Source organism: Leptinotarsa decemlineata, unplaced genomic scaffold, assembly GCF_025532065.1.
Source record: "Leptinotarsa decemlineata unplaced genomic scaffold, Ldec_3_MD MMD2_tig00001973_RagTag_RagTag, whole genome shotgun sequence".
Classification (NCBI taxonomy): Eukaryota; Metazoa; Arthropoda; class Insecta; order Coleoptera; family Chrysomelidae; genus Leptinotarsa; species Leptinotarsa decemlineata.
The window spans coordinates 3,161,363-3,188,988 of NW_027412572.1; the positions used below are offsets into that span (position 1 = coordinate 3,161,363).

At 33.9% G+C, this 27,626-nt stretch overlaps 1 protein-coding gene across 1 annotated transcript; it reads right to left on the reverse strand.

The window, feature by feature from the left end:
- On the reverse strand, window positions 1–26,918 carry Rpp30 (ribonuclease P protein subunit Rpp30). The gene is made up of 6 exons (XM_074176581.1): window positions 26,687–26,918; window positions 26,388–26,617; window positions 15,678–15,746; window positions 8,682–8,956; window positions 3,296–3,375; window positions 1–229 (listed from the first exon to the last, which is right to left on the reverse strand). The coding sequence occupies exons 1-6, from the start codon at window positions 26,778–26,780 to the stop codon at window positions 93–95; spliced, it is 885 nt and encodes a 294-aa protein (XP_074032682.1). The 5' UTR covers window positions 26,781–26,918; the 3' UTR covers window positions 1–92.
- Between the last annotated feature and the right edge of the window lie 708 nt (window positions 26,919–27,626).

Sequence of the window (27,626 nt, forward strand, 5' to 3'; positions counted from 1 at the left end):
TTATGTAATAAAAAACTTATTATTAAACAGAAATAATACAACAATAACAACTCATTTTAAATATTGATACAAAAAATAAGGTTGAAACAAAATCAAATTTTAGTTTTTTTGTGCTTGGGCTGGTCAATTTCCACCTCCTCTTCACTATTTTCTAACATCATAACATCCTGTTCTGTGTCTCTGTCGATATTCTCCACAAACATCACCGACTTGCCGTGTCTTCTTCCAACTGAAACAAGAAATTAGTCAAACCTTTAGTTACAATGCACTGCAAAGAAAATGTTGATGTATTCAGATCCAAATCCCGTGCTAGGAATCGCCCGTGGAAAAATAAGACCTCGTTGTCGTTCGTAGGAGGACGACAGTTAGTTAACGGAAAAACAGATTTCAACAGACAGATTTTAACGGATTCATATGTATTTTCAATAAATTCATCTTACACCTGTCAACAATGCGTTTACCTGACTAAATTGCTATGGGGGGTATGGCCTGGGGAAATATGTCGTAGATTTTTTATGGAATTGGCCGATACTTGATGAGAATCCGTAACTTAATGTGAGATTTTCACTGGGCGGTTTAAAAAACCGTAATATGTGTTTCGCTACGCAATATCTTCCTCAGGCGTGTTCATACAAACTATTTTCTACCTAATTGGTGTTTTATACGTGGACTATTCAAAAAATAAGGTGAATGTTCAAATTGCGCAGTCTACCTACATTCGATTAGCGATTTTTGAAGTGATAACTTCTTATGGGAAGATAAACCGCTTGGAAACGTAACACATAACGGCGCCAGTCCGACCTCTCTCTGTCCTCACTCTATCTGACGGCCCAAAACTGAACGTTTTATCTCCTTGTTTGTTCTTGTTATGTGGTTAGAACGCCTTACTGCAGGTACTGCCGGTAAATTTACCTCTATTTGGGTTACATCCGGTAATATCCTTTGTGTTGGATTTTCTCTAGGTTCACTTAGGAATGTGTATTGTATTGTGCAGCATATTGAATGTTAGGTCTTGTTGTGTTTTGATTTGTATTTGTTCCTTGATAAGTAAATTATGACTTTTAAATGTATGCATGTTTGTTTTCCCAGATGTCCATACGGTCTCCTTTATTGACTTGTTTTATGAGTTTTATGTTCTCTGGTGGGGGAAATTTATGTTTGTTTAGTATAGTGTGTGTTGCGAGGTTTAATTTATATGTTATTGGGTTCATGTATGCCTTTTTGTGCTCGTCGTACCTTTGGATCAGTTTTTTCTTAGTTTGGCTTAGTTTGCAATCCGAGCATTGTACGCTGTACACTCCGTTTAGGTTTTTGTCTTCTTCTTTTTCATAGCTGTTTATTTTTGTTGTTATTTTCGTATTTGGTTGGCTTGTAAGTGAGGTTGAAGTTCAGGGGTTTGAATATGTTTGTTAGTTTATGTGCACGCAGTCCATCTTTGTTAATTAACAAACATCTTCAAAGCCTTGAACATCAACATCACAAGCCAAATACGAAATCAACACAAAAAATTAACAGCTATAAAAAAGAAGAAGAGAAAAACTGGCAAAAGTGTACTGATTCAAATGTCGCTTATTTCGATTGGATTGAATAAGTATTCACTGAGAAATTATAGATTAAATTAGACTCATGAAAGCGAACGAAACTTTTAAAACAACCTAATATTTGGTCATATTCATGATTTCAAGTACATTTACTGCAATTTATCTTTATTATAATTTAGCTTTCATTGGCCGTTTCTAATACAATTACTTATAAAATTGTCAAACGGGAAAATAAAGGATTTCATTTTGATTTGGCATAGTCTATTACGATAGATACCTCAGGTAATTCTTCAGATATCAGCTATATAAATAAGAAAACAAGTTCAACTTATTCAAATCATCTTTGAGAAGAAAACCATATCTTTAACGAAGAGGTCGAAATCCTACACATAGAAAATAAGGTTTGGAACTGAATCATTTGGAAGCAATGGAAATCGATAAACTTGTTAGCGAAACATGTCATGATATTTCTCACATAAAGTTTGTGGAGATCAAAACGTAAGGTATAGTTTTTGGAATTACTATGCATCTTAATAATAATAATTATACTGTATTTTCCATGTAGACAATATACATTCTATAGGAATTGTCAATAAAAGAAATAAAAATAAAGACAGAGTAAAAGAAACATACAAGTAGAAAACTTCACCTTAAAACTAAAATACCCTACTTATCTAATCTAAAAATTCATTTAATAAATAAAAACATTGTTCAATTAAAAACTCTTCAAATTTTTCTTAAACATCACATAATTATGTTCTTCCCTTAAATGATCGGGCAGTTTGTCAAATATTTTTATTCCAATTTATACTGGTGCAAATGAAGTCACTCCTAGTCTTGCATATGGCACATGAAATCTATTTTTTGTTCTAGTGTCATGGTGATCAACATTTTTATTCATTTTGAAATGTGTTTTGTTTTTGAATATGTAAATGCATATTTCAAATATATAAACTGATATAATTGTCAAGATGTGATAATTTTTGAAAATTTGTCTGCAAGATTCTCTCCTTGAGACATTTGCAATACACCGTATAATGCGTTTTAGAGCAAAGAATACACTATGAGTCATGGATGACCCACCCCAGAAGCAGACACCGTACCTCAGTCTTGAATCAACTTGAAAATAATAATTGCTCATTAGTTGAGTGGTAGTTAAAACCATCCGCAGATTCATAAATAGAAATTTTATTGAGTTAAGCTTAGAAATTAGATGTTGGCAATGAGGCATTCCAATTAAAGTTTTCGTCAAGAAGAATACCCAGGAATTTAACACTTTTATTCGATTTTGATTAAGTCGCATTATCAACACTGAAACTGAAGTCTTTTATCCTTTTTTTTTATTATGAAAACGAATAGTATTTGTTTTATCCGAATTAAAAAATAAATCATGATAATTGAAAAAAAAATCTGATATTTGTTCAACTGCAGAAGCACATTTGCCTTTCAATATTTTGTCATCTGGTGCTGAGATTATAGAAATGTCGTTAGCATAAGCTGTATAATGAACTTCAGAAACAACAGTCTATATTGTTTACATATAGAATAAAAAAAAGGATTGGGCCCAGAATGGACCCTTGGGGTACACCCATACCTACCCTTAAAGGCTCAAAATTTAAAGGTATAAGTAACGGTCGAATCAATCAACCATTTTCAAAGTATAAAAGTAATGACTATTTGACATGTTGGTTTTGAGAGACTCATATTTTACATGTGCATAAAATGCCGAAACGTTGAATATAGAAACAACTTACCTGAATTTACTACAACTTTCCTTGGGCAGTGTGAAATTGCGTTTTTACATTGCAGTTCATTCAATCCAAAAATAAAACCTCTGAAATTTAATTAAGGAAAACTCCACTCCAAATAATAGTACAATTGAAAATAAAAAACAAGGTTTAGATTAAATATAAGAAAAGTATGTACAGTTCTTAAAAATGAAACATTCTTAATGTTTGTATTTGAATATTCATGGAAAACTTCAATTTCACTTTACTTGAAATGATTGATAGAAAAAGCTTTTCCCATAAGACCTTTCATACATGTAGTTCTTCGGGGTTCTATAATGGACCCACTCTGGTTTGTCATTTATATCAACGTTCTTTGCTTCTTTCTTCATCCTAAACATGTGTTATATCTTATGAAATGATTCCTTAAGAGCATCATTTGGCTCAGAGCTTGTTTTTTCAATTTTTGCACTTAGAAGAGCAAGCTCTAAACTGTGTCTATCCAGTTTCAAAGATTGATACTAAACATTATGTTATTCTAACTTGCTTTGGTGATCCTACTAATAATACACAATGTTTTTTAAAGAACTGAACTAGTTTCAACAATGACCGAATTAAAAAATGAAAAATCGAGTGGCTTAGTCAATATAACAACAAAAGTTCTGAAATGTCATTCCATCTATATTTGAAATTTTATTGAATTTAATTAATCACTCTATAATGGAAGGCGTGTTTCCGAGTGTCTTCAAAACAGCCATAGTTATTACTATTTGTAAAAAGGGTCCACATGAAGATATAGATAACTCAACGGCAAATCTCATTATTGAGTATTCTATATAAACTTATTGGAAAAAATTGTTACAAATAGAATTGTTAGTAAAAATTCTTTTAAGCGCTTCTTGAATTTATTGTTTGATAGGATTTTGTATTCCTGCGGTAACAGGTTGTAAAGATTATAATTTAGAGAGTTTTTCTGTGATTTGGTTAAGCGAAAACGATCAGTACGAATATTGCCTGCAGCTCTGGTATAATGATTATGAATATCGGATTGTTTGTGCAGACACATTCGATTTTTGTGGATCTCGAGCAGAACCGAGAAAATGAATAATGAAGGCAAAGGCAATATGCGTAATTGTGCAAAAAGGGGCTGGCAGTGATCCCGAAAACTCACATTGGCAAGAATCCTGATTGCTTTTTTTTGAAGTCGGAAAATATCTACAGCACTAGAGGCGTTCCCACAGAGTACAATCCCATAAGTAATGACAGAGTGAAATAATGAAAAATATACATTTTTGAGTGTTGGAAAACTTGTAATTGGCTTCAGTTGAGCAAAAAAATTGAGCTGGCCAATTTTCCTCGTAGGTCATCCGTATGATTTTGCCAAGATAATTTACTATCTATGTTTATGCCTAACAATTTCACACTGTTATCACTCGACATCGTGCTAGACAAACAAAAGATGAGATTCTTTGTTTTTTCATTATTCAGTTTTAGTTTATTTAATGAAAACCACGTTTCAGCACTTGAGAGTGAAATTTTTACAGACTGTTGTAAATCCGGCAAGGTGTCACCTGAAAAGATGAGCGTAGTATCGTCAGCAAATAAAACGGACTTATAGGGATGTAAAAAAATAGGTAGATCATTGATGTAAATGATGAACAATAGAAGGCCGAGGACTGAGCCCTGGGGCACTCCATGTTTGATAGGTTTATAATTAGATGTACAGCTGTTACATGTGACAGCTTGTATAGAGTGAGAGATGCAATCAAACGCCTTAGATAAGTCGCAGAGTGTGATGGCGGTTATCTTGCCCTCCTCAAGGCCCTCGATCACATCACTCACCACCTTCAAACAGCTTGCGACGTTGATCTCTCTCTTCTGAATCCGAATTGTGAGTCGGTAAAAAACCTGTTTTGTTCAAAATAGTTGTATAAACGCTGTTTCAGGAGAGTCTCGATTATTTTACTGAAGATAGAGATGATAGTTATTGGTCGGTAATTATTCGTATCCGAAAGGTTCCCTTTTTTATGAAGAGGTAAGACTTTCGATATTTTGAAAGCATCCAGGTAGATACCGGACAAGAAAATCAGATTTATGAGGGAGGTGATATGCTTTACAATTATATCAGCTACTTCCTTGATGACGAAGCTGTTTAGTTCGTAAGAATCCAAGCAACCTGAGTTTTTTAGACTATTTATGGTAGTTAGGACTTCATGTTCTGTGACCGGAGATAGAAAGAATGAACTGTTTGGGGGTAGGAAAATTACGATAGTTTAAGAGTTCCGTGTCCGACGTTGCAGGAATTGACTTTATTATGTCTGCGGCAATTTCAACAAAAAATTCATTGAAAGTCTCAGCAGACAAGGAGTCATCTTGGAGGTTGCTTGCATTTTTATTTTTATTTCTTTCGAAATTTATAATTTTCCATGACGCTTTACACTTATTCTTAGCTGACGAAATGAAATTGTCATAAGCTAGCTATTTGTTGTTTTTCAATTGTTTATTATAATCTTTCTTGAAACTCCTGAAGACAGCAATGTCGACAGGTTTTTTGCTGACCTCTGAAATAGCTTTGAGAGTGGAGAGTTTGTCTCTTTTTTCCCTCAAAGAATCATCAAACCAATTTACTGGAGATTTCCTGACTTTTTCACGGCATTTTTTCAGAGGAAAAATATCAACGATCAGCTGTCTAAAGGTGTTTGTTATAAAATGAGATAAGTAGTTGACATCTCGATTTCCAGGGAGTATTTTTAATATGAATATCATAGAAAAATATTGTAATCTATCTTGTACTGTCTCCAATTCAGAATATTAATCATTGATAATATAGGAGTATATTTATGGCATTTTAATAACAAGCGCATTCCTCTGTTTTGTAATTTTTGTAGAGTAGAGATAGAATTACCGTCTAGTAATGATATCAAAGAAGCACAGTAATCAAAGTGTGGTAGGATTATTGTTTTATAAACAGTCAAATTAGATTGGAATGTTAATTGTCTACTAATTCTAGTAAAGAAAAACAATTTTTTAGAAATTTTATCACACATATACTGGAAGTGTTTTTTTAAGTTCATCAACGATTAAGCCTAGGTATTTGAAGTAGTTGAAGTTAAGTCAAGTAAAACTCATATAACTGACATGGTTTATTGGTGTCTGTTCATAAAAATCAAAATAGGTAATAATATATGGAACATTGGGGGTCTTTATAGGTCTCCAAGTTCCAGTAAGCCTGTTTTTATTGATGCTCTGGAGGATGTGATAGAAAAACATTTTTCTGATGGTAAAAGATGTTTATTGATTGGTGATTTTAATTTCAATTTTTTTAGTAATGAATATTATGAGCAAAAAATAAAAACACTATTTAATATGTATGGGTTAGATCAAGTTGTTCAGGATTATACGAGATGTTGTGGTGATTCAAAAACTTTAATTGATTATGTTGTTACAAATTATGATAATGTTAGAGCAGTTGTGAATGAACCTAACATCTCCGAGCATGGCATTATATCCATTAATTTATCCACTGAACACTTTCGATTGCCTGAAAAATCAATTACTTTTAGAAAATTTACAGATCAAGAGTATCATAATATAAATATGCAATTAATCTCTTGTAACTGGAACAATAACTCAGTTAATGTCGATAATATTTTACATGAATTAATTGATAATGTGTCAACAATTGTTAATAAAATTGTCCCTGAGAAAACAATATATCTCAAAAGTAATTATGTACCCTACTTTGATGATGAACTTAAAGAAAAAAGACGTGAGCATAATAATGCATATTACAATTTTAGGCATTGCGAGGGTGGTCTAAAAGAAGAACTTGGAATGTCTATAAGATCATTAAAAATCAATATGTTGTTTTACTAAAGGAAAAAGAGAGATTATATTTTGAACAAACTATAGACAAAAATGAAAATAATAGTATGGAAATGTGGAAGTGTCTTAAAAAACTTGTTGAGCCAAAACAAGATGTTAGCCATATTCAGTTTGAGATTAATAATCGAAATGTAATTTTAAATAAGGAAATAGACATTGCTAATAATTTCAATTGATATTTCATATATAGTGTAAATGAAATAACTTGTTTTTCAAAATGTACAGCAATGGACCCATGACTACCTTGTTATATCAGCTAATTACACTGAATTCGCGCCTTTAACAATTAATGAACTAAGAAATATTATATTCTCTGTGAAACTTCATTCTTATAACCAAACACCGATAGACCGAGTCGACATTAATTTTTTTGTCAACCTGAAAACTATAGTCATCACGAAGGTATATCACATCACATCTTATAACTTTATAGTCCTGAATGTCAATTTCAAAATCATCCATGTCTTTTGTAGTTTTTGTTTCACTAAGAAGTAAAATTGAGGGGTGGTAGCAAACGAAATCATGAACTAGCTGATCAAAGTTTGCGTATAAACTCTGGATGTTGGCGTAAATAATATCTGTGTTATATGGTATAGTAGGACATCTTGAAATTAGTTTTTTTATCAGGTACGTTGACTATGGTGGGAATGTTATTTATATACTTGATTGCTTTATTGTATAGTATATAGGAAAATGATAGTGACTGTGAATATTGCAGTTTCTGATATTCAAGATATTTTCCTTGGGGTAACGCAGGGAACCATTTTAGGTCCACTACCTAATACTGCGGAGGAGCTAGAAAACAACATTCTTAGTCATGGATGAAATGATTCTTGGTGTGATAGAAATCAACTGAAACTAAATGAAAGCAAAACGGTTCATTTAGGCTTCTCGTTAGGGAAGACAGTGAAACTTAACAACATACAACTCTCGAAAACAGCCAAACTCCCTGGTATGTTTATAGATAAAAACTTGTTTTGGAAGCCCCATATCGATCATGGCTGCAAAAAAATGAATCAAGCAATATTTGCAATACGACAGATCATAGAAGTGCTTTCAGTTTAGACGTTGTCAGGACTGTTTACTATTCATTGGCTTACTCACGTATTGCTCGAAATATATTCTGTGGGAGCAAAACATGAATCAATTGTTCATAACTATGCAACATGAAAGAGAAATTCATTAACTACTTCAAAACATATGACATTTAAGGAATCACTTGCATATAACGGCATAATATTATTTAGTATGTTGCCTCACGATATACAGTTTTCTTTTGTGCAAAGATGGAGAAGTAGAAGTATTTGCTATGAAACGCTTCCTAACTTTGTTACTAACCATTGAATTGAACTAAATATCGAGTTGTCAATGTGAAATATTCGCAATGAACTATTATACATGTAGTTTTCACTTATGCGGTTATCCCAATATCAGTAGAAAGGTCTACTTAGGAGTGCAGTGAGGTGCTTTTTATAGTATACAGGCCTTTTCCAAATAGTTTTCGCTTTCCAAATGTAAAAAAGGATACAAGTTCACGATATCATAAGGACTTCTGATGTACATCGGACAGTCAGCTCCACTGGAAAAGAATACATTCTTTGATTTGCCGAAAGAATGAAATAAGTGTGAAGCGTGGATCAGATTTTTCCTACTTGTAGAATCTTTTATCGCATGACTGTACTGTAGCTCGAAGTGATAACCTCTGTCGATTAACTGATTGTAAAATTTTCTGCCCAATCTCAAGCCGAATTTGTTCTCTGGATTGAATGTGAAAATATCTGCTTCGAATGACCCACATGTGAACTGCAATGAAAAATAATTATTTACTGTATGAAAAAACTAAAAATAAATCTAAAAGGCAAATACAAAAAAATATAATATGGTAAATGTGTATGTATTAGCATTTTCAAATGTGAAAACTGTTACTAAAGTAATTTCATTCATCATATGTTTATTTAAATGAGTTTGTACACTTTCTCTCCTTTTCTTATGTTAATGTTAGATGTTTTATTGATTTTCATCAAGTATCAGCCGATTACATCATAAATAACAGTAGCCAACAAAAACAAAAAAAAAAACGACTAATATTATAATGGCTTTACATGTTTAAATCATCCTGCACTGCGACTTCAACATCAAAAATTTTCCATCACGTGAAGATTTTGAGTTATAGTTACAAAAATTATCACATATTATAGGGAAATATAAGATCAAAACAAGAAAAAACAATATATTTTGAGGATAACATACTTTATTTACAATACACATGAAAAAAAATTTAAATGAACTCTTTTGTGCATAACCTTGTTGCAAATGTTGACTTTCGTTTATACAGGGTGTAACTGAATGAGTGTAAAACATTTGAGGAGGTGATTCCTCATCGAAAAAAAGATAGGATATTCCATATAAAGAAACATCATTGGATCATCTCTTGCCACTTAAAGGGGGTACATAAAATGTGTATAACAAGTTTTTTCACAAGCACTGAAAAAGTTACAATATTGAAATTAACCTGACGTTTTGTACTACCAAAAAGACACTTAGCCAGTAATTTATTTGGTTTACCCCATGGTTGTAAGGGGTGAAAAACGCAACCCCTAAAATTTATTTCCAATGTAACTTTTTGTCTTATTATTTGTTTACCATTTGAAAATTTATTTCCGATAGCCTGTTTCATTCTAAACAAAAAATGTCTCTTGGGTTTTTTGCCCAAAATGAACCAGTTCGCAGCAAAAAATTATTTTACGAACAAACACAACAGATACATTGTCATAAATGCGAACTGGATTTATTGTTATTTTGTAGTTAGTACCTGCATTAAACGATTAAAGGGTAATAAACAAAACTAATTTATTAATAACAAAACACACAACATGTAGAAATCTTAGTAAATGTTCAATATGTCTACTTTCAGACATTACGCATGCGTCTAGACGTCGGCGCATTGAGCCACTTATTAGCTCAAATATTCCTGGAGTCTCTCTGAAAACCCTGCACGCATCGATGATGCGGTTTCTTAAGTCCTCTACATCGCGAACAGGAGTACGATAAACCAAATGCTGTGAATGGCCCCAAATAGAGAAATCGAGAGAATTGAGATCCGGGGAGCGAGCGGGCCAGATAGGTGGTCCTCCTCGACCTATCCACTGATTTGCATATGTTTCAGTTAAATGCTGACGTGCTACTTGACTAAAATGGGCGGGAGCCCCATCATGCATAAAAAACATATCCCTTCTGACGCCCAAAGGAACTTCCTCCAGCAGTACTGGATACACTTCTCTTAAAAATTGAACGTATGCCTCACCATTTAATCGAGGAGGTAGAAAATGAGGCCCAATAAAATCATCCCCAATAACTCCGAGCCACACGTTAAGAGAAAACTGTTCTTGATGGTTAGTTTCGACAATAGCGTGAGGGTTTTCATCAGCCCATATGTGGTAATTATGGAAATTAATAATCTTGTCTCGAGAAAAACTACATTCGTCTGTGAATTCTATAGTCTTCTGAAAGTCACAATTTCTTCTAACCATTTCCAACATCCAATTGCAAAATTCAAGACGGTTCGGAAAGTCTTGCGGTAACAGTGCCTGTACTCGTTGCAGATGGTAAAGATATAAGAGTTGTTCCTTTAAAATTCGAAATACCGTCATATGATTCAAATTTAGCTGAAAAGCAATCTTTCTAGTACTGGTGGTGTTCGTACTTCTAGATGGCGACCACAATCCTGCATTCTTTTGTCGAATGAACCATATTCTTGTAATCGTTGATGAAGTTGAGCAAATATTCTACGTGAAGGATGCTGCCGTTGAGGATACATTTCAGCATATCTTCTAGAAGCTTCTAGCCCATTCCCCTGCGACAGACCGTAAACGTAATGCATATCAGCCATTTCCTCATTTGTGTATGCCATTTTAATAACAAGTGAATTATTAAAGTAACAAATCAAGAACAGAACAACAACACAAAATAGTTAGTATTAATTCAATTTCAAAAATTCACAAACTGACAGCGTCATACCAATTTAATTGTCACTAACGCTGATAGCGACCTACTAGATAGATTAGTTTTGTATTTTCGCATTTATGACGATGTATCTCTGTAGTTGTTCGTAAAATAATTTTTTGCTGCAAACTGGTTTATTTTGGTCAAAAAACCCAAGAGACATTTTTTGTTTAGAATGAAACAGGCTCTCGGAAATAAATTTTAGGGGTTGCGTTTTCCACCCCTTTCCTCTGGCTAAGTGTCTTTTTGGTAGTACAAAACGTCAGGTTAATTTCAATATTGTAACTTTTTTAGTGTTGTGAAAAAAATTGTTATACAAATTTTATGTACCCCCTTTAAGGGGCTGTATCTTAACAAGAGATGCTCCAATGAAATTTCTTTATATGAAGGATCCTATCTTTTTTTAGATGAGGAATCACCTCCTTAAATGTTTTACACTTATTTAGTTACACCCTGTATGTTTAATCGTTTTCTCTCATAAGAAACCAACAATAATCCCCCATCATTGCTGCATCCCATCTGCCTTGGTGAAGTTGCTCCATTGTCAGTATGCCTTGGTGGAACCTTTCCCCTTGTTCGTCATCGACGACAGCACCCAAATTTTCTGGGAAAAAATTCAAATGGGAGTGCAAGAAATGGATTTTGAAAGACATGTGATATCCCATTCTGCAGTAGTTTTCTAGTTTTTCTACAAGAGTTTCGTAATTTTCTACTTTCTTGTTCCCTAAAAACTCCCAAACAATTCTTTCGAAAGAACTCCATGCAGATGATTCAACATTACTTAGTTTTTGATCAAACTGTTGATCACTTTGTAGTTTTCTAATTTGTCTTCCAACAAATATACCTTCCTTGAGCTTTGCACCACGTAATTTTGGAAAAATGTGTTTAAGAAATTTAAACGCATTCAAAATTTTTCATTAACCCCAGTTTAATGTGTAACGGAGGTAACAAAACGTTTTTGGGATTAACAAGAGGTATATTCTTCACGTTAGCTTGACCTGGAATATACAGGGTGTTCCTTAAACATATGCTAATATTTAAGGAGGTAATTCTCAGACGCACTTTAAGGAAAAAACGTCCTATGGACGTATGTCCTAAACGCCTTAACTTTTGAGATACAGGGTGGCAAAGTTTTCAAAAATAATCAGTTTTTTAATAATAACTGAGATAATTTTGTAGACATCTTTGGCATATTTGGTACATATGTTCCATGCCTCAAGGCGCATTTTCTGATGTACAATTTTCTTAATTTTCTCTGCCAGTGGCGTACGTACGAGTTTTGAAATGTATATTTTTGGCGAAAAAAATACTACGCCACTGCTTTATCTTGAATTAAAAATTATTTTTAAAATCTCCATACATTTTTGAACACATTTGATTTGCTGGGTTTTCTCTGTCCGAGGCATGGTTTTCGCTCAAAAAATTAAAAATCGCTTTACTTAAGGATAAATTCCTTAAAAATCTGATGCGGTATCGTGCATCGACTGAAAGCAAACTAAGAGATCAGATTTGTTGCAAAATAATTGAGGATCTAAAAGGTATTTGTTTGTTGTCAGATGCACTGTTCTCAATTAAAATTACGTAATAACGCAGCACCGCTTAATAATTTTTGAAAACATAAATTTAGTAATCCTGGAATAAATGACGTGTAGCAGAATTTATTTACTGCAACTCCTGGAAATATGGAGTTTGTAAATATGTGATTTCTTTCAAAGATTAAAAGCAGAAAAAACAGCGTACCCACCATAGCAATAAAAAACGAATTCTCTGTATGTACAAACGTCAGTAGCTAATATTGATGTTGGTTTAAAGTAAGGTGTTGGTGTTTTGATTGATTTTGATTGATTTTGATTGATTTTGAAGTGTTATTGAAGTTATTTTGGTAGTCCGCTGTTTTTCTGAATATCAGTAAATATGGTAAATTATACGAATGCGGAAATGGCGCAAATGCATTACGTATATGGCCTTGCCGATGGTAATGCAACAGAAGCCAGGCGCATTTATCAGGAAAGATATCCTAATCGTGCCTTACCAGATAGCCGAACCTTTTCAAATATTCATCGTCGACTTGGGGAAACTGGTAGTTTCAAGAAAGGGACTCCGGAAGGTAGACCTCGTGTAGTAAGAACTCCTGAAATTGAGGAAGCGGTGCTGCAAGAAATTGAGGAACATTCTGAGACGAGTACGAGGAAGATCGCTAGAACTCTGGATATTTGTCATCAAATTATTTGGCGTATTTTGGTTGATTTTTTGTTATATCCATACCATATTTCAAGAGTGCAGGCATTATTCCCCAGAGATTTTCCACAGTGTGTGAACTTCAGTCAGTGGTATCTACAAAGTATTGCACTAAATCCGCAGTTTGAGACACAAATTTTGTTCACAGACGAAGCAAATTTTTCTCGGAATGCCATTCAAAATTTCCATAACAATCATGTGTGGGCTGAAGAAAATCCCCATGCAATAACCGAAACCCATTTCTAACACCAATTTTCGGTTAATGTATGGACAGGAATTATAGGTGATCATCTAATAGGCCCATTTTTCCTACCAGGACGCCTTGATGGTCGTTCTTATTTACATTTTTTCGAAGAAGACTTACCTAGGTTATTGGAAGATGTGCCACTTGCGTTAAGGAATCGAATATGGTACATGCACGATGGCGCCCCTGCTCATTTCAGTGTAATTGTCCGAAACCATTTAAATACAGTTTATCTTAATCGTTGGATAGGTCGCGGAGGACCTCAGCAATGGCCAGCAAGATCCCCCGATCTCAACAGTTTAGATTTTTTTTTATGGGGTCACCTTAAAACTCTTGTGTATAAAACTCCCGTTAATGCGTCGGACAAAGAAATACCAAGAGATCAAATTTTCTCAAAAATAAATGAGGATTTTAAAAATGATTTTATTTTGAAAAGAAAGTATTGGCGTAGTACTTTTTCCCCAAAAATATTCAATACGAAACCCGTAGGGATGCCACTGTTTGAAAAAATACAAATTTGTGTACATCAGAAAATGCGCCTTGGGGCATGGAACATATGTACCAAATATGCCAAAGATGTCTACAAAATTATCTCAGTTATTATTAAAAAACTGATTATTTTTGAAAACTTTGCCACCCTGTATCTCAAAAGTTAAGGCGTTTAGGACATACTTCCATAGGAAGTTTTTTTCTTAAAATGGGTCTAAGAATTACCTCCTTGAATATTAGCATGTGTTTAAGGAACACCCTGTATTTGTCTCACAGAGGCCGTTCTTTTACTTGATAATGGTTGTGTTGCCCTACTGTTCCAAAGGCAACGAAAACAGCAACATTTCATAAATCCGTCCTGAAGGCCCATTAATAGTCTTATGACTTTTAGGTCACCACATATTTCCCACTTATACTTATTATAACTTATTGCATTTAGAACAAGTGACATACTTTCGTGTGTTTCCTTCATGGCAATTGGATGTGCAAGAGGAATAGAGGGTCTTTTGTTACCATTATGAAGCAGAACGACTTTTAAACTTGTTTTAGACGAATCTATAAATAAACGTCATTCGTCCGGGTTATGTGCAAATCCTAATTATTCCATCACACCATAGATTTACACAAACACAAATTGTATCCTGCATAGTAAAAAACGGGGATAGCTCATGGTTACGGTTCCTTAATATTGTAACTTTGGTTTTAGGGGCTAGTAAATTCCATTGTTGTAATCTAGACCCTAATAGTTTAGTATTCTCTTTGGACAAGTGGAGGTCCCGAACTAGTTCATTTAATTCAGGTTGATCGATTAAATGGGATATTCTTCCTTCACTCTTGGGAAAACAAGGACTGTCTTTTTGGCACATCATGGGAACCTGCCTGATCATCATACATTTCCAAATCTTCTTCCCAATTTGCCGTAGTGTTGGAACTGGTAAACCTTCTCCATGAAGAACCAGCCTTCTTTTAGAAGGAATATCCGGGTATACAATTATGTGTTTGCTCTTTTTTGAAAAATCAGACACGTTTGTTATGCAAAAGTAACAGTTGTAATGATTTGTTGTTTTTCGCCAAATCATTGGAACTGCAAAAGGCATAGAAGAGCATCTGTCATTTAACCAGTTACTTAGACTTCCTGCACAGGTTTGGCAAAATAAGTGAGGAGCCCAATCCCGATCTTGCTCACTAACAACAAATCCAAAATACTTATGGTAAGCTATTTTGGTCTGTGTTGCCAGATTTTAAACAATTTCCTCAATTTAGGGGAAAAGCAAATTTGCAAAGCAAAAATCTTACGTGTTAGGAAATGTTTACTATCATTTTTGTCTTTAGGGACCAAAAATTAACAAAGAACTGCCTTCGGCATTACAGTCGTAAATTGGCTGTAAACTAGTATAATTGAATAAAATTGATGAATTTGCTGATCCCATTGGTGTGCTAATTATTTGTTTATTGAATTTATCATTAGATACAGAACAGGTTGAATCAAGAATGAATGAATGAATCAATCAAGAATGTATGTTTACCCAAATATATGTGTATGACACTTACCGCAAATGCTGTATGAGTTGTAGGAGCAGCCGCTATTATGTGAAACTTCTTATAGTTTGGTGATTTTGTCTGAAAAATAGTTAAGATTATTAAATAGATAGATGTATGTTGTAATATTAAGATAAGAATACAAGGTCTGTTGAAAAAATTAAGTGGACTTTCATTTTTCTCAAATTTTTTTATTTATTCATCAATTTCTATTTTGTACCCCTCAGACATAATACATTTGTGCCAGTGTTTTTTTTCCAATCCTGGAAGCAGTTCTGATATACATTTTTTGGTATGCCTTCAAGCTCTCTCAGCAATTCGGTTTTTATCTCCCCAATCATCGCAATATGCTGTCCTTTCATAGGTCTCTTCAATCTCGGGAACAGGAAAAGGTCTCAGGGGATTGAATACGGTGGCTGAAGCATGATTATTGTGTTGTTTTTGGCCAAAAAATTATGAATAATCAATAACGAGTGAGCAGGTGCATTATCTTTTTTTTTTATTGGTGTTGATATTATACAACACCAATTTACAAGAACTTATGGCTACTATTAGTAGCATAAAAAACAAAAAGTGTTGTGGGTATGACAGTATCTCAGTTAGTATCATTGAAAACATGCCTATTTTCGTTTTAGAATTACTAGTCCAACTTATTAACAACTCGTTTGTGACGGGAACATATCCGGACTTCCTAAAAACCAATATAGTAATTCCAATCTATAAAGGTGATGATATTAATGACCAACATTAATGGTGATATTAATGACCAAATTTACCAATTTACCAATTCTTGGTAAAATCATTGAGAAACTAGTAAAGGTAAGAATAATGGAGTTCGTGGAAAGAAATAAAATTCTAAATAGGCAGCAATTTGGCTTTCAGGCTAGGAAAGGAACTGGAGATGTCATGTTTGTCTTCCTTAATGAACTGTACACTACACTAAACCGTGGAGACGCATGTGCGGCGGTGTTTTGCGACCTGTCAAAAGCATTTGACTGTGTAAACCATAAAATTCTACTGCGTAAACTAAACCAGTATGGTTTCAGAAAGCAGAGTTATGATTGGATAGAATCCTACCTTAAACAGAGAACTCAGGTTGTGAGAACACATAGGCTCTCAGATGGAGGTTCCGTCGAGTGTGGGGTTCCTCAGGGCTCAGTGCTGGGACCAATTTTGTTCTTACTGTATTTTAACGACTTAGTAAATGTTACAACCGACGGTTCTTTCACAATCTTTGCTGATGACACTACCATTCTATGGTACGATAAAGATGCTGATAACTTGCACTCAAAAATAGTTTTAGGGATTACAAAGATCAAAGAGTGGTGCGATGCTAATTTACTCTCCTTCAATATTAAAAAAACTAACTGCGTATCATTCCACTGTGCTTTGCCAGATATCCCTCTGGGTGATGGTGCAATAAGAAATAATGCATGTAATAAGTTTCTAGGGATGCACATGGATGGGGAACTAAACTTCCAGCATCATGTTAGACAGCTAGGTTCAAGGATCGCCTCGGGTGGTTATGCACTACGCATCGTTGTAAATGAACTAGGTACAGCGACAGCAATGCAGGTTTATCATGCCTTGATCGAATCGCACATTCGATATGGAATCGCTTTCTGGGGAGTCTGTAATCAAGTACATTTTAACTCAATCTTTGTTCTTCAAAAACGTGCAATTCGCTATCTTTGTAAGGCGGCTCCCAGGGTATCTTGTAAAGAACTATTCAAAACTCGTAAGTTGTTAACTCTGCCCTCATTGTTCATTCTCGAAACTGCCTGTCTAGTATATAAAAACAAAACACTTTACAAGTTCGCTGATGGAATCACCCGCCAGAGAAATGACATAAAACTTCCAATCCTAAAAACAAATTTCATAAAAAATTCATGCATATATAATGCTGCCAAAATATTCAATCATCTGCCAACAGAAATAAAACATTCTGAAACATATGCTGTGTTCAGAAAAAAATTGAAAACTTCTCTTCTGGATCTGGCTTTATATAGTATTACGGAATTTTTTGAGACAGTGTTCACTGACGTCTAACATCAGCTCAGTATGTTATATGTGTTATTTAATTTATTTATCTTAATACTAGTTACAACCAATTGAAAATTAAATTAATTGATAGTCCTATATTTTATTGACAATATCATGTGAACCATGATATATCAAGTTTTATGAATGTCTACACTTTGTCGATAAGATTATTGTATCTTCAGACAATAAAGTATATTTATTATTATTATTATTATTGAATTAGGATTCCCTAATATACAGCTTAGCTAACGTAAAATATAATATAATCAACAAAATTTATATAAATAATACGATTTTATATACGTACCTACATCATTTTAACTGAACAAAAATAAATTTTTCAATTTCCATCATGATTATATTTTAACAGTTCGCTCTTGAAAATCTTTAATGATAGAGTAGATTTAATTGAATCAGGTACATCATTGAATTGGACAAAACCTTTAAACAATGAACTGTTCATACTATTTCTTGTATTTGTTCTATTTATATGAATGTGGCTGTTGTGCCTAGTAGAATGGTGATGAATGTCCTTATTGAAAGTTATTAATGATAGCAAGTATGGTGGGGTAATTTTATTTAATATTTTATAAACGAAAACCAAGGAACAATAGAATAATCTTTTGGATACTGAGAGCCATTGTAGAGCAGATAGCATGGTAGAAATTGGTGTACACCCATTACATTTTAAAATTATTCTTATTCCTCTATTTCAAGGGTCTCCAAACTTTGGAGCCTTCCGGCCATAATGATTTTTTCAGTTTGTTCCAAGGGCCAATTTCTGACCTTAACTACATTTCTAGACTAGGATAGTCACAAAGTGCGTGACCTAAGCAAAATTACGCTTTTTTTGCATTTGAATTATTATTGTGTATTGTGACACTTAACGACATCTAGTGGCGAGTAGTGGTACTATGTACTACCTTTTTCAGCTACCCGCTAGGTGGCAATAGGCGTATTTAAATGTTTGGAATTACCGCGTTGGTTCGAGAAAGTTCTGGTTCTAGCTAGTGTATTCCGATCACCTCGAGATGGCAGTAATAATTGCATATAAAAAGGCTAGCGGCGCAACTGCGAGTTAGTCTGCGTAGGAAAGGCAAAGGAAGCGAAACTGTCCATTGTGAAATAAAGTAACACCCGTCAATAAAAGTATTTTGATTTGTATGGAAAAGAAGCGAAAAATCGACAGTGAATGCAGAACGTTCCAAGAAAAATTGAACTTTCAGTATTTTGTGATTGAATCCAGTAATAAGGCGCTATGTTTAATTTGTAATGAAACCATAGCTATTCTCAAATACTATAACATTAAACGACACTATGAATCGAAACATCTTCAAAGTTACTCCAAGTATACAGGAAGTTTGCGGAAGGAAAAATTTGAAGCTTTGAAACGCGGACTCAAATCGCAGCAATCTTTGTTTACCAAAGCGAATACTGAACAAGAGTCTGCAACTCGCGCCAGCTTTCGTGTGGCTCTTGAAATCGGAAAACGTGGCAAACCATTCACCGATGGAGAAATGATAAAAGAATGCTTGATTGCAGTAGCCGAAGAAATATTCCCCGAAAAGGTAAATTTATTTAAAAGTGTCAGTTTGTCAGCAAACACCGTGGCTCGGAGGGTGCAAGACATCGCAGAAAATATATCATCTCAACTATCTGTCAACGGATGTGTCAGATACTGCTCAGGTGTTGATTTTTTTTCGCGGAGTAGATAAAAGCTATGAAGTGTATGAAGAACTTTTTGATATTGATAGTATTCACGGCATGACAACTGGGGCAGATATTTTTAAGGGAGTTGAAAATGCCATTAATAAAAAAAAATCGATGGAGAAATTTGAAATCTATAACAACTAATGGAGGCAAAAATATGTATGGTAAAAATAAAGGAGTGGTTGCACTTGTGTCAAAGGCTGTAGAAAATGATGGTGGTTCAAAGCCATTAGTCTTACATTGTATCATTCATAAACAGTCCTTGTGCGGAAAATGTTTGGATATGTCTGAAGTTCTAAAACCAATCATATCAGTTGTTAACTTCATCAGATCCACTGGGCTGAATCACCGACAATTCTGCGAGTTTATTCAACAGATTGGAGAAAATGATTTACCATATCATACTGCCGTACGCTGGCTTAGTTGCGGAAAAGTCCTTAAGCGCTTTTTTGAACTTCGAGCAGAGATCGAAATTTTTTCAAATGAGAAGCAGCGCCCTTTTGCCGATTTAGAAAATAGTGAATGGATGTCGATTTGACAAATCATATGAACGAACTGAATTTGAGATTGCAAGGAGCAAATCAGCTTCTCCCTGATTTATACACCAATATCAAATCCTTCAGGCAGAAAATAATACTATTTCAATCGCAATTACGTAAAAAATGTTTCACACATTTTGAAACATGTGAAATATTCAGCCACACTACAGAGACTGAATTTCCCGTCAATTTTGCAATCGAAACTTTGAGTGCTTTGAAGTTAAATTTTGATACTAGTTTTTCAGATTTTGATGTCATTGCAAATGAAATTGAGCTTTTTCAAAATCCTTTTGATTCTGACATTGAAACCCTGGCTTCGGAAGTCCAAATGGAAATTATTGATTTACGGTGCAGTGATATGCTTAAGAACAAACATCAAAATTCATCTTTGTTGAAATTTTATAGGAGTCTTTCACTGGAACAATTTAATAATTTGCATAAATTTGCTCGTGGGTTGTTTTCTGTTTTTGGTACTACTTACTTGTGTAAGAAAACGTTTTCCAAGATGAAGTACACAAAGAATGTTAACAGATCTCAATTAACCGAGGAGCATCTTAAATCTCTTTCGATAATTGGTACAAGTAAAATTGATCCACAACTACAAAGTATTGTCGGTGGAAAATCACAATTACATAAATCTCATTAGTGTTTTTGTTTCACTGTGATTCATTTCAATTAGTTGTTAGTTATTAATATGCTTATACTTGAGTCAAGTTTTCTTTGTCATCATTTCTGTCGTTAAGTTTTACCTTGCAAGTAAATAAAACCGAGTAATTATCATTCTGTTTTCTTCTTCAACTTATCACAGCAATAGTAACGAAAATTAGGTAATCATTGGCTGTCGCGGCCCAGATTGATGGCAGTAAATCATTGGCTGTCGCGGGCCGGATTGATGACACTGGCGGGCCGAATTTGGCCCGCGGGCCGTAGTTTGGAGACCCCTGCTCTATTTTGTAGGTTTTGTATTTGTTGCACTTTGTTCAAATTAAAAGAGAATAAAATAGATGCACAGTAGTCAAAATGGGGTTGGATTATTGATTTATATACCATAATTTTTGTATCTGTTGATAAGTTATTGGCTATTCTTGAGAAAAAATATAATTTTTTTGCAATCTTTTTTTCAATATATTTGAAGTGGTCGTCGAATGATAAGCAATTATCAAGTTGAAATCCCAAATACTCCACTGATGTTACTATTTCTATACGTTCACCTTCAATTTTTATATTTATGTTGTTTGTATTTATTTGATTATATTTGAATTCAGTAGTAATTATCATTGCTTTTGTTTTTTTAACGTTAAGTTTCATTTTATCGGTTTTCAAATATTTTTCTACTTTCCCTAGAACTTTATTCATTCTGCCAACAGTTTCTTCTAAATTTACTCCAGTACAGGCCAATAAGGTATCATCTGCAAATAAGTTGATGAACTCACAGTCTGTAAATAATTGAATATCATTCAGGTACAGAATGAATAATAGGGGACCAAGCACACTACCTTGTAGCACTCCTGTGTGATTTATTATATATGATGAGAAATAATCATTCACACGTACTCTCTGTTTCCTATTTGATAAATAATTATTTATCCATTCATAAACCATCCCCTCAATCCCATATCTTCTCAGCTTCTGAAGCAAAATACTTCTATCAATCGTTTCAAAGGCCCTTTTGAAATCTAAAAAGACAGCTACAACATATTTACCTTTATCTGTTTCATTAGTAAATTTAGTTAAGGATAACTGTAGTGCTGTTTCGCAAGAATGTTTTTTTCGAAAACCCGATTGATTGCTGAACATGATTTGATTTTTGTCAATAAACTCTAATAATTGATAATATACTGCTATTTCTAAAACTTTCTTTATTGGCGGTGAGGTATTAATAGGTCTCAATTCACTTGCTTTTATAGTGTTTGTAACTTTAGGTATGGGTATAATGGTACTTATTTTTAATCATTCGGGCAGTTGGCCAATCTGTAGCGATGTATTGATTAAATTGAGGATTGCATGACCAGCTGTTTCAAATACTTGCTTTAACATTTTAGAATTCAAGATTTCATGGATACTACATTTATTATCTAATGCCCCAATTATATCATTCAAATCTCTTAAGGTAATCAATCTAAAGGTGCTAAAGGACAAATATTAATTATTATCCAAATTGAACCATGGTTCAGAATTCTCAATACCTTGGACTGTATGTTGGATGCTGTTTACAAAGTATAGGTTGAAAGTTTCGGCCATGTCAGGTTCACCTTTTTCAGTACTTCTACCCCTTCATCTTTAAATTGGATTAGGTTAGGAAATGTATAATCATTACTATTAACAAGTGTTTTTAAGGTCTTCCACATCAAGTGAGAATTATTCTTGTATCTGTCTATTTTGTTAAAATAATACTGAACTTTCTTTATTTTCAATGGAATAACCACATCGTTTCTCAATTTTTTAAAATTTTCCCATTTAATTATTTTTAAATTTTCATCTCCCACCGTAGTCACAAATATTTTATAGGCTTCATCCCGTTTCTTGATTTTGATAAAAACTTCATTGTCAAATCAAGGAATATTGTTTTTGAACTTCAATTACAAGAAATGCGCTTATTCTTAATTATACTCAAATTATTATCACAAAGATTTCTGTATTTTCTTATTGAGCTTTCTTTGTTAGATTGACTAAAGAGGAAATTGACAGAAATAATTGAGTGGTCAGTAATTTTTGGCGTTAAATGAACATTTGGAACTATATTAATAATAATAATATTGGCAAAACTTAACCGAATAGGGATTAGGGGGATAGCCAATGACTGGGCTGCCTCATATCTAAAAAACAGGATGCAGGTAGTAGTTATTGATTCGGTAAAATCAGAACCTGCCCTTGTTACAATGGGGGTCCCACAAGGATCAACACTAGCCTCGCTATTTTTCATCATCTTTATGAGTGATATAATACTTGCATCTTTGTTACCAAATAAAACTATAGCATATGCAGATGACACAAGCCTAATAGTAGCAAAAAACAACCTTCCACTCTCGATAGAAGTTGCAAATAAAACTGCAGAAGAATTCTCACACTGGTGTAAAAATAATGGTTTACAAGTGAATATAAACAAAACAGTCTTCATGCTCTTCCAACAAAAAAATACTACATATGATTACAGTCCCCTCATAAGAATCGATCATAAATCTATAGAGCAGGTCAGTCATATTAAATACTTAGGACTTACAATTGACCAAAAACTGACTTGGGAACTACATGCAGAAAATCTTACCTCAAAAATGAGTAGCTTGTGTTTTGTAATGAGACAGTTACGGGGAACTGTTTCATTGCAGGTACTCAAACTGACATATTTTGCACTCATACAGTCTGCAATGTCTTATGGGCTGGCCTTTTGGGGAAATTCCGCCCATATGACAAAAGTATTCACTATGCAAAAAAGGATAATAAGATGTATGGCAGGTCTACGTCACAGATAATCCTGTAGAAATACCTTACTGAACTGGCACTCTTAACATTGCCTTCACTGTATATATTAATCATAACAATGAATATCAAGAAAAATAATTCAAGCTACATTAAAAATAACATGATACATAAACATCACACTCAGAATGGTAATGAACTGCGACTACCCTACTCTCGACTGGCTCTTGGTCAGGGATCCTCAAGTTATCAAGGTATCATCTGCTATAATAAAGCACTTCAGCTATTTGGAAACACATGTAATTTCACTGAATTCCAAAGTGCTTTACTTGATTACCTTAACAAAAATGCATTTTATAGTACTGAAGAATTTCTTCAACCCTAGCTATTTATTGTATAGTTACTTTATTTTACTTGTACAAAAAAAAAAAAATTAGATTTCACAATTTTAACTAATTTAAGCTACTTGCATATATTATCTGTCACTGTTCTTGCATCTTTTTATTATGTCTACTTAACTTCTAATAACATGTATATATACACTAACTATAGATAAGCACAATTGCTTTATGTTCGGTTCTGACTAGTCTGATAAAGTTTTATACTGTATGTACCATATGTCTAAAATCTTTTAATGATGAATAAATTTCTATTCTATTCTATGCATAGTGGAGACTATTACTTTTCCTGGTAAATGTCATTGCTTTACATTTGGGAGTTTATTTTTGATACACCACCTATGAAAAATATTCAACTGGATCTGCAAATAACTGCAATCATTTAAAGAAGTGACGGACGTATATAATTTTAAATCATCGGCGAACATAAGCCTCTTGCATTCGTGAGATGTACACAGGTCATTTATGTACAGCAAGAACAACAGTGGGCCTAAATTAGATCCCTGTGGTGCACCGCTAGTTGCCGTATACACTTCCGATTTGTAACCATTGTATTGAACAAACTGTTTACGGTTGACTAAATATGATTCCAAAAGTGCTATATACAATTTGGGAAAACCTACGTTCGAGAGCTTGTGTAATAGAAGTGTGTGATTTATTCTGTCGAAAGCTTTCGAGAAATCTGTATACACCACATCCACCTGACCCCTACTATCTATTGTTTCGCACAGAAATTGAATGAATATCGATAGATTACTAATTGTCGAACGAGAATTCATGAATCCATGTTGATAAACAGAAATTATATGTCTCGTTGACAAGTAGATGCGGTTGTACAAAATTATCTCGAATAATTTGGTTCCAATATTCAAGAGAGATATTGGCCTATAATTATCAATCAGATTCTTGGCATCTGATTTGTGTACAGGACACACCGCCACTTTCCAAATATCAGGATTATCGTTATTAGTCAAAACCAAATCTATTAATGATTGTGTATCTAGTGTCTTTCTAGTAGGTTCAGTTATTGTTTGATTTATACAATAGGTTGTGAAAATATTCTTGATTTTTTTTGTATAGAAACTCTCTTCTAATAAGTTTAAATTAAAATCAACTACCAGAATAAAACGATTGTTAGATGACACAAGCTTCTCGCAAACAACCTCAAAATCTTCTAAAAAAGTTGCATGAGAGCTAGAAGGTGAACGATATAAACATCAGATCAACCATATTGAAGATTTGAAGTTAATTTCAACAATTTTACACCGGTAGTTCAATTCCAGTATGAACTTCTTAAAAATAGAAAATTCGAATTTTTTATTTATATACATGACAACGCCACCAGTATGTCTATTTTTTGAATCACAACAGATGCAAGTATAATTTTCCATTATAAGTTCCACATCTTCAATATCCTCAGTTGTTCTGGTTTCACTTAATAAAATTACTTTTGGATCATAACAAACAATACTTTCTTGAATTTTATCTTTATGTTTCAGTAGGCTTTGTGCATTGAGGTATATGATATCACTGTTCAACTGTATATCAGGGTTATTTACTGGTTTTTTCTTACATGACTAAAATTTTTGTTTCTCACAATTTTGGGCTTTCCATTCATATAATTGATGGTACTATTGTTATCCCCTGCTGCATTCATTTCATCTAATTTAGATTTCACTTCACAAAAATACTCCCTTTGTTTTGGAGTTTGGTCGTTAGATATTTTCACACTGGGTATTTTTATTGATTGTTTATTCATCAATATATGACTGGTATCATCTTGTGATTTGAAAATAACCTTGTTGGGTTGATTTCTGGTAATTGTTGGTTTTCCCAATCTGAAATGTTTTATTTCTTCCCTATTGACGTTGAAGTCCTGCAGTATATTATTTATGGTTTCTATTTCTTGTGCTGATCTTTCAGTGTGGAGATTTCCCTGAGGTTCATTCACATTATAAATGATAATATTGGCCGCTCGTGATTGTCTGTCTATAATTTCTGTTATTAGATCTTCACTTCCAAGCAAACTATATTCAGAATGTGAGTTGGATACACTCATGTCATCAACTTTTTTTCACAATTTTTCATTTTCCTCGTGTAGTATTCTATTTATCTCCATAATATCACTTAGCTGTTTTATGAGTTTAGGCATTTGCCTAAACATTGAAATTACTCAACAATTCCAGAGATGCTCCTGCGCCGTTTTTTTTCATAAAAATTCAGCAATTTTGAAATGAATTTGGCTGCCACACACTTCATGCCCAAAATTTCCGGAAAAATTGCATGGTATGAGCAAACCAACATGCCAACATCCTCAGTAACTTCTCTAATAGTGATTCGAAGATTCTCCAGAACACTTCTCTTCACTTTCTCGACATTTTCATCGGTTGTTGACGTGATGGGGCGCCCAGGGGGAGTATTGTCATTCACATAATTTTATCCACATTCTTTGATCCATTTTTTTTTATAGCAGAAAACCACCGAACACGCACAAAAATATCACTAATCAAATCTATGTAGCCCACAAAATTTGAATATTCACCCTATTTTTTTCAACAGTCCACGTATGTGAATTTATCAGTCAATAAAAGTAATAACTATTGATATATACTTACTATCTTATGCAAAGACTCTTGGTTTGCAAAAGAAACGGTCAATCGATTCAGGACAGTAAAATTCTTCAGATCTAGTTGGGTAACAACGTCCTGAATTATTTTTAAATCGAATGGAATTGGTACTATGTCCTGAATTTCTCTAGGTTCACCTTTTTTCTTCTTTTGCTTCTTTTTGTTCTCAGTGTTTTCATCGTCTATTACTTGATTTACGGCAACAGTTCTATAACCAACTTGGGAAGAATAAACGTCATATTTTTTCGTACACTCGATTTCAGGCAGGTAAATGCAACCTAACTTACCATCATATAACTCTTTTACAGCCTGCTGCAAGTCTTCTTTAGAGAAGAATGATTCTTGGAGACATAAGTCATAAAACCCATTAGTTTGGATCATTTCAATTCATAAGTTATACTACAAATGACATCAAATTAGTTCAATAATATTCAAAATATGAAAGGGACATCTTTGCTAAACTCATTTTGTATAAATACATAAACATAACCACAAAAAGTTTAGTACTACAACTAACTAACCTCAAAATATTGACTACTTCTTCTTCTAGGTTGCGTTCGATGACATTACTCTCTCTCTAATTATATGGACGTTGCTTCCCACTCGGGCGCATTTGTCCAGGCTCCTCCTATCAAATTGACATCAATTTGACAGAAGCTTCGTCGGGAGGGGCGCAGCTGTCTTGCTCGAAGTAATGCTGCCACCCCTTTTTTGTCACACTTTTTACAATAAAAAAAAACAATGTGTTTTTTAAATGTCGCCTTCTAATCAGGAGACATTTTGATTTACTACGTATATATTTATTGGGTCGCCTCCTTCTCGGGAGACCTTCTGATTTTTGAATTCACATATATGACCCCTTTACGTGGTTATCCGAACCACCCCGGCCTGGATACCGGCGTGAATAAAGGGGTCCTTAAACTTCACTTCCACTTTAGCACTCCCACGTGGACATCCGGTCCACCCGGCCTCCAGCCGGCGTGAATGGGAGCACTATTTAATTAAAACCACTAAAACAATGTTTACTATAACTTTTGTAACTTTTGCTTGCACGTTATATATAACAGCGGACATACACAACACGAACTGAGTTCCACCTCCAACAATGGCGTCCGCGTACCTTCTTTGTGAACGGTCGCTATCGGCACGTCCGTTCACCACCATGTCAGAAACGAAACCGATGACATTACTCTGATTCCTTCATAAACCTGCTATAGTATGAATATT

Excerpts from the sequence above, each read along its gene's own strand:
- Rpp30 (XM_074176581.1), bottom strand. The coding sequence starts at position 26,780 with ATGATCCAAACTAATGGGTTTTATGACTTATGTCTCCAAGAATCATTC. Across the intron at positions 26,618-26,686 it reads TGTAAAAGAGTTATATGATG|TTGGTTATAGAACTGTTGCC; the intron begins GTAAGTTAGGTT and ends ATTCTTCCCAAG. Across the intron at positions 8,957-15,677 it reads CAACTCATACAGCATTTGCG|TTCACATGTGGGTCATTCGA; the intron begins GTAAGTGTCATA and ends TTTTCATTGCAG.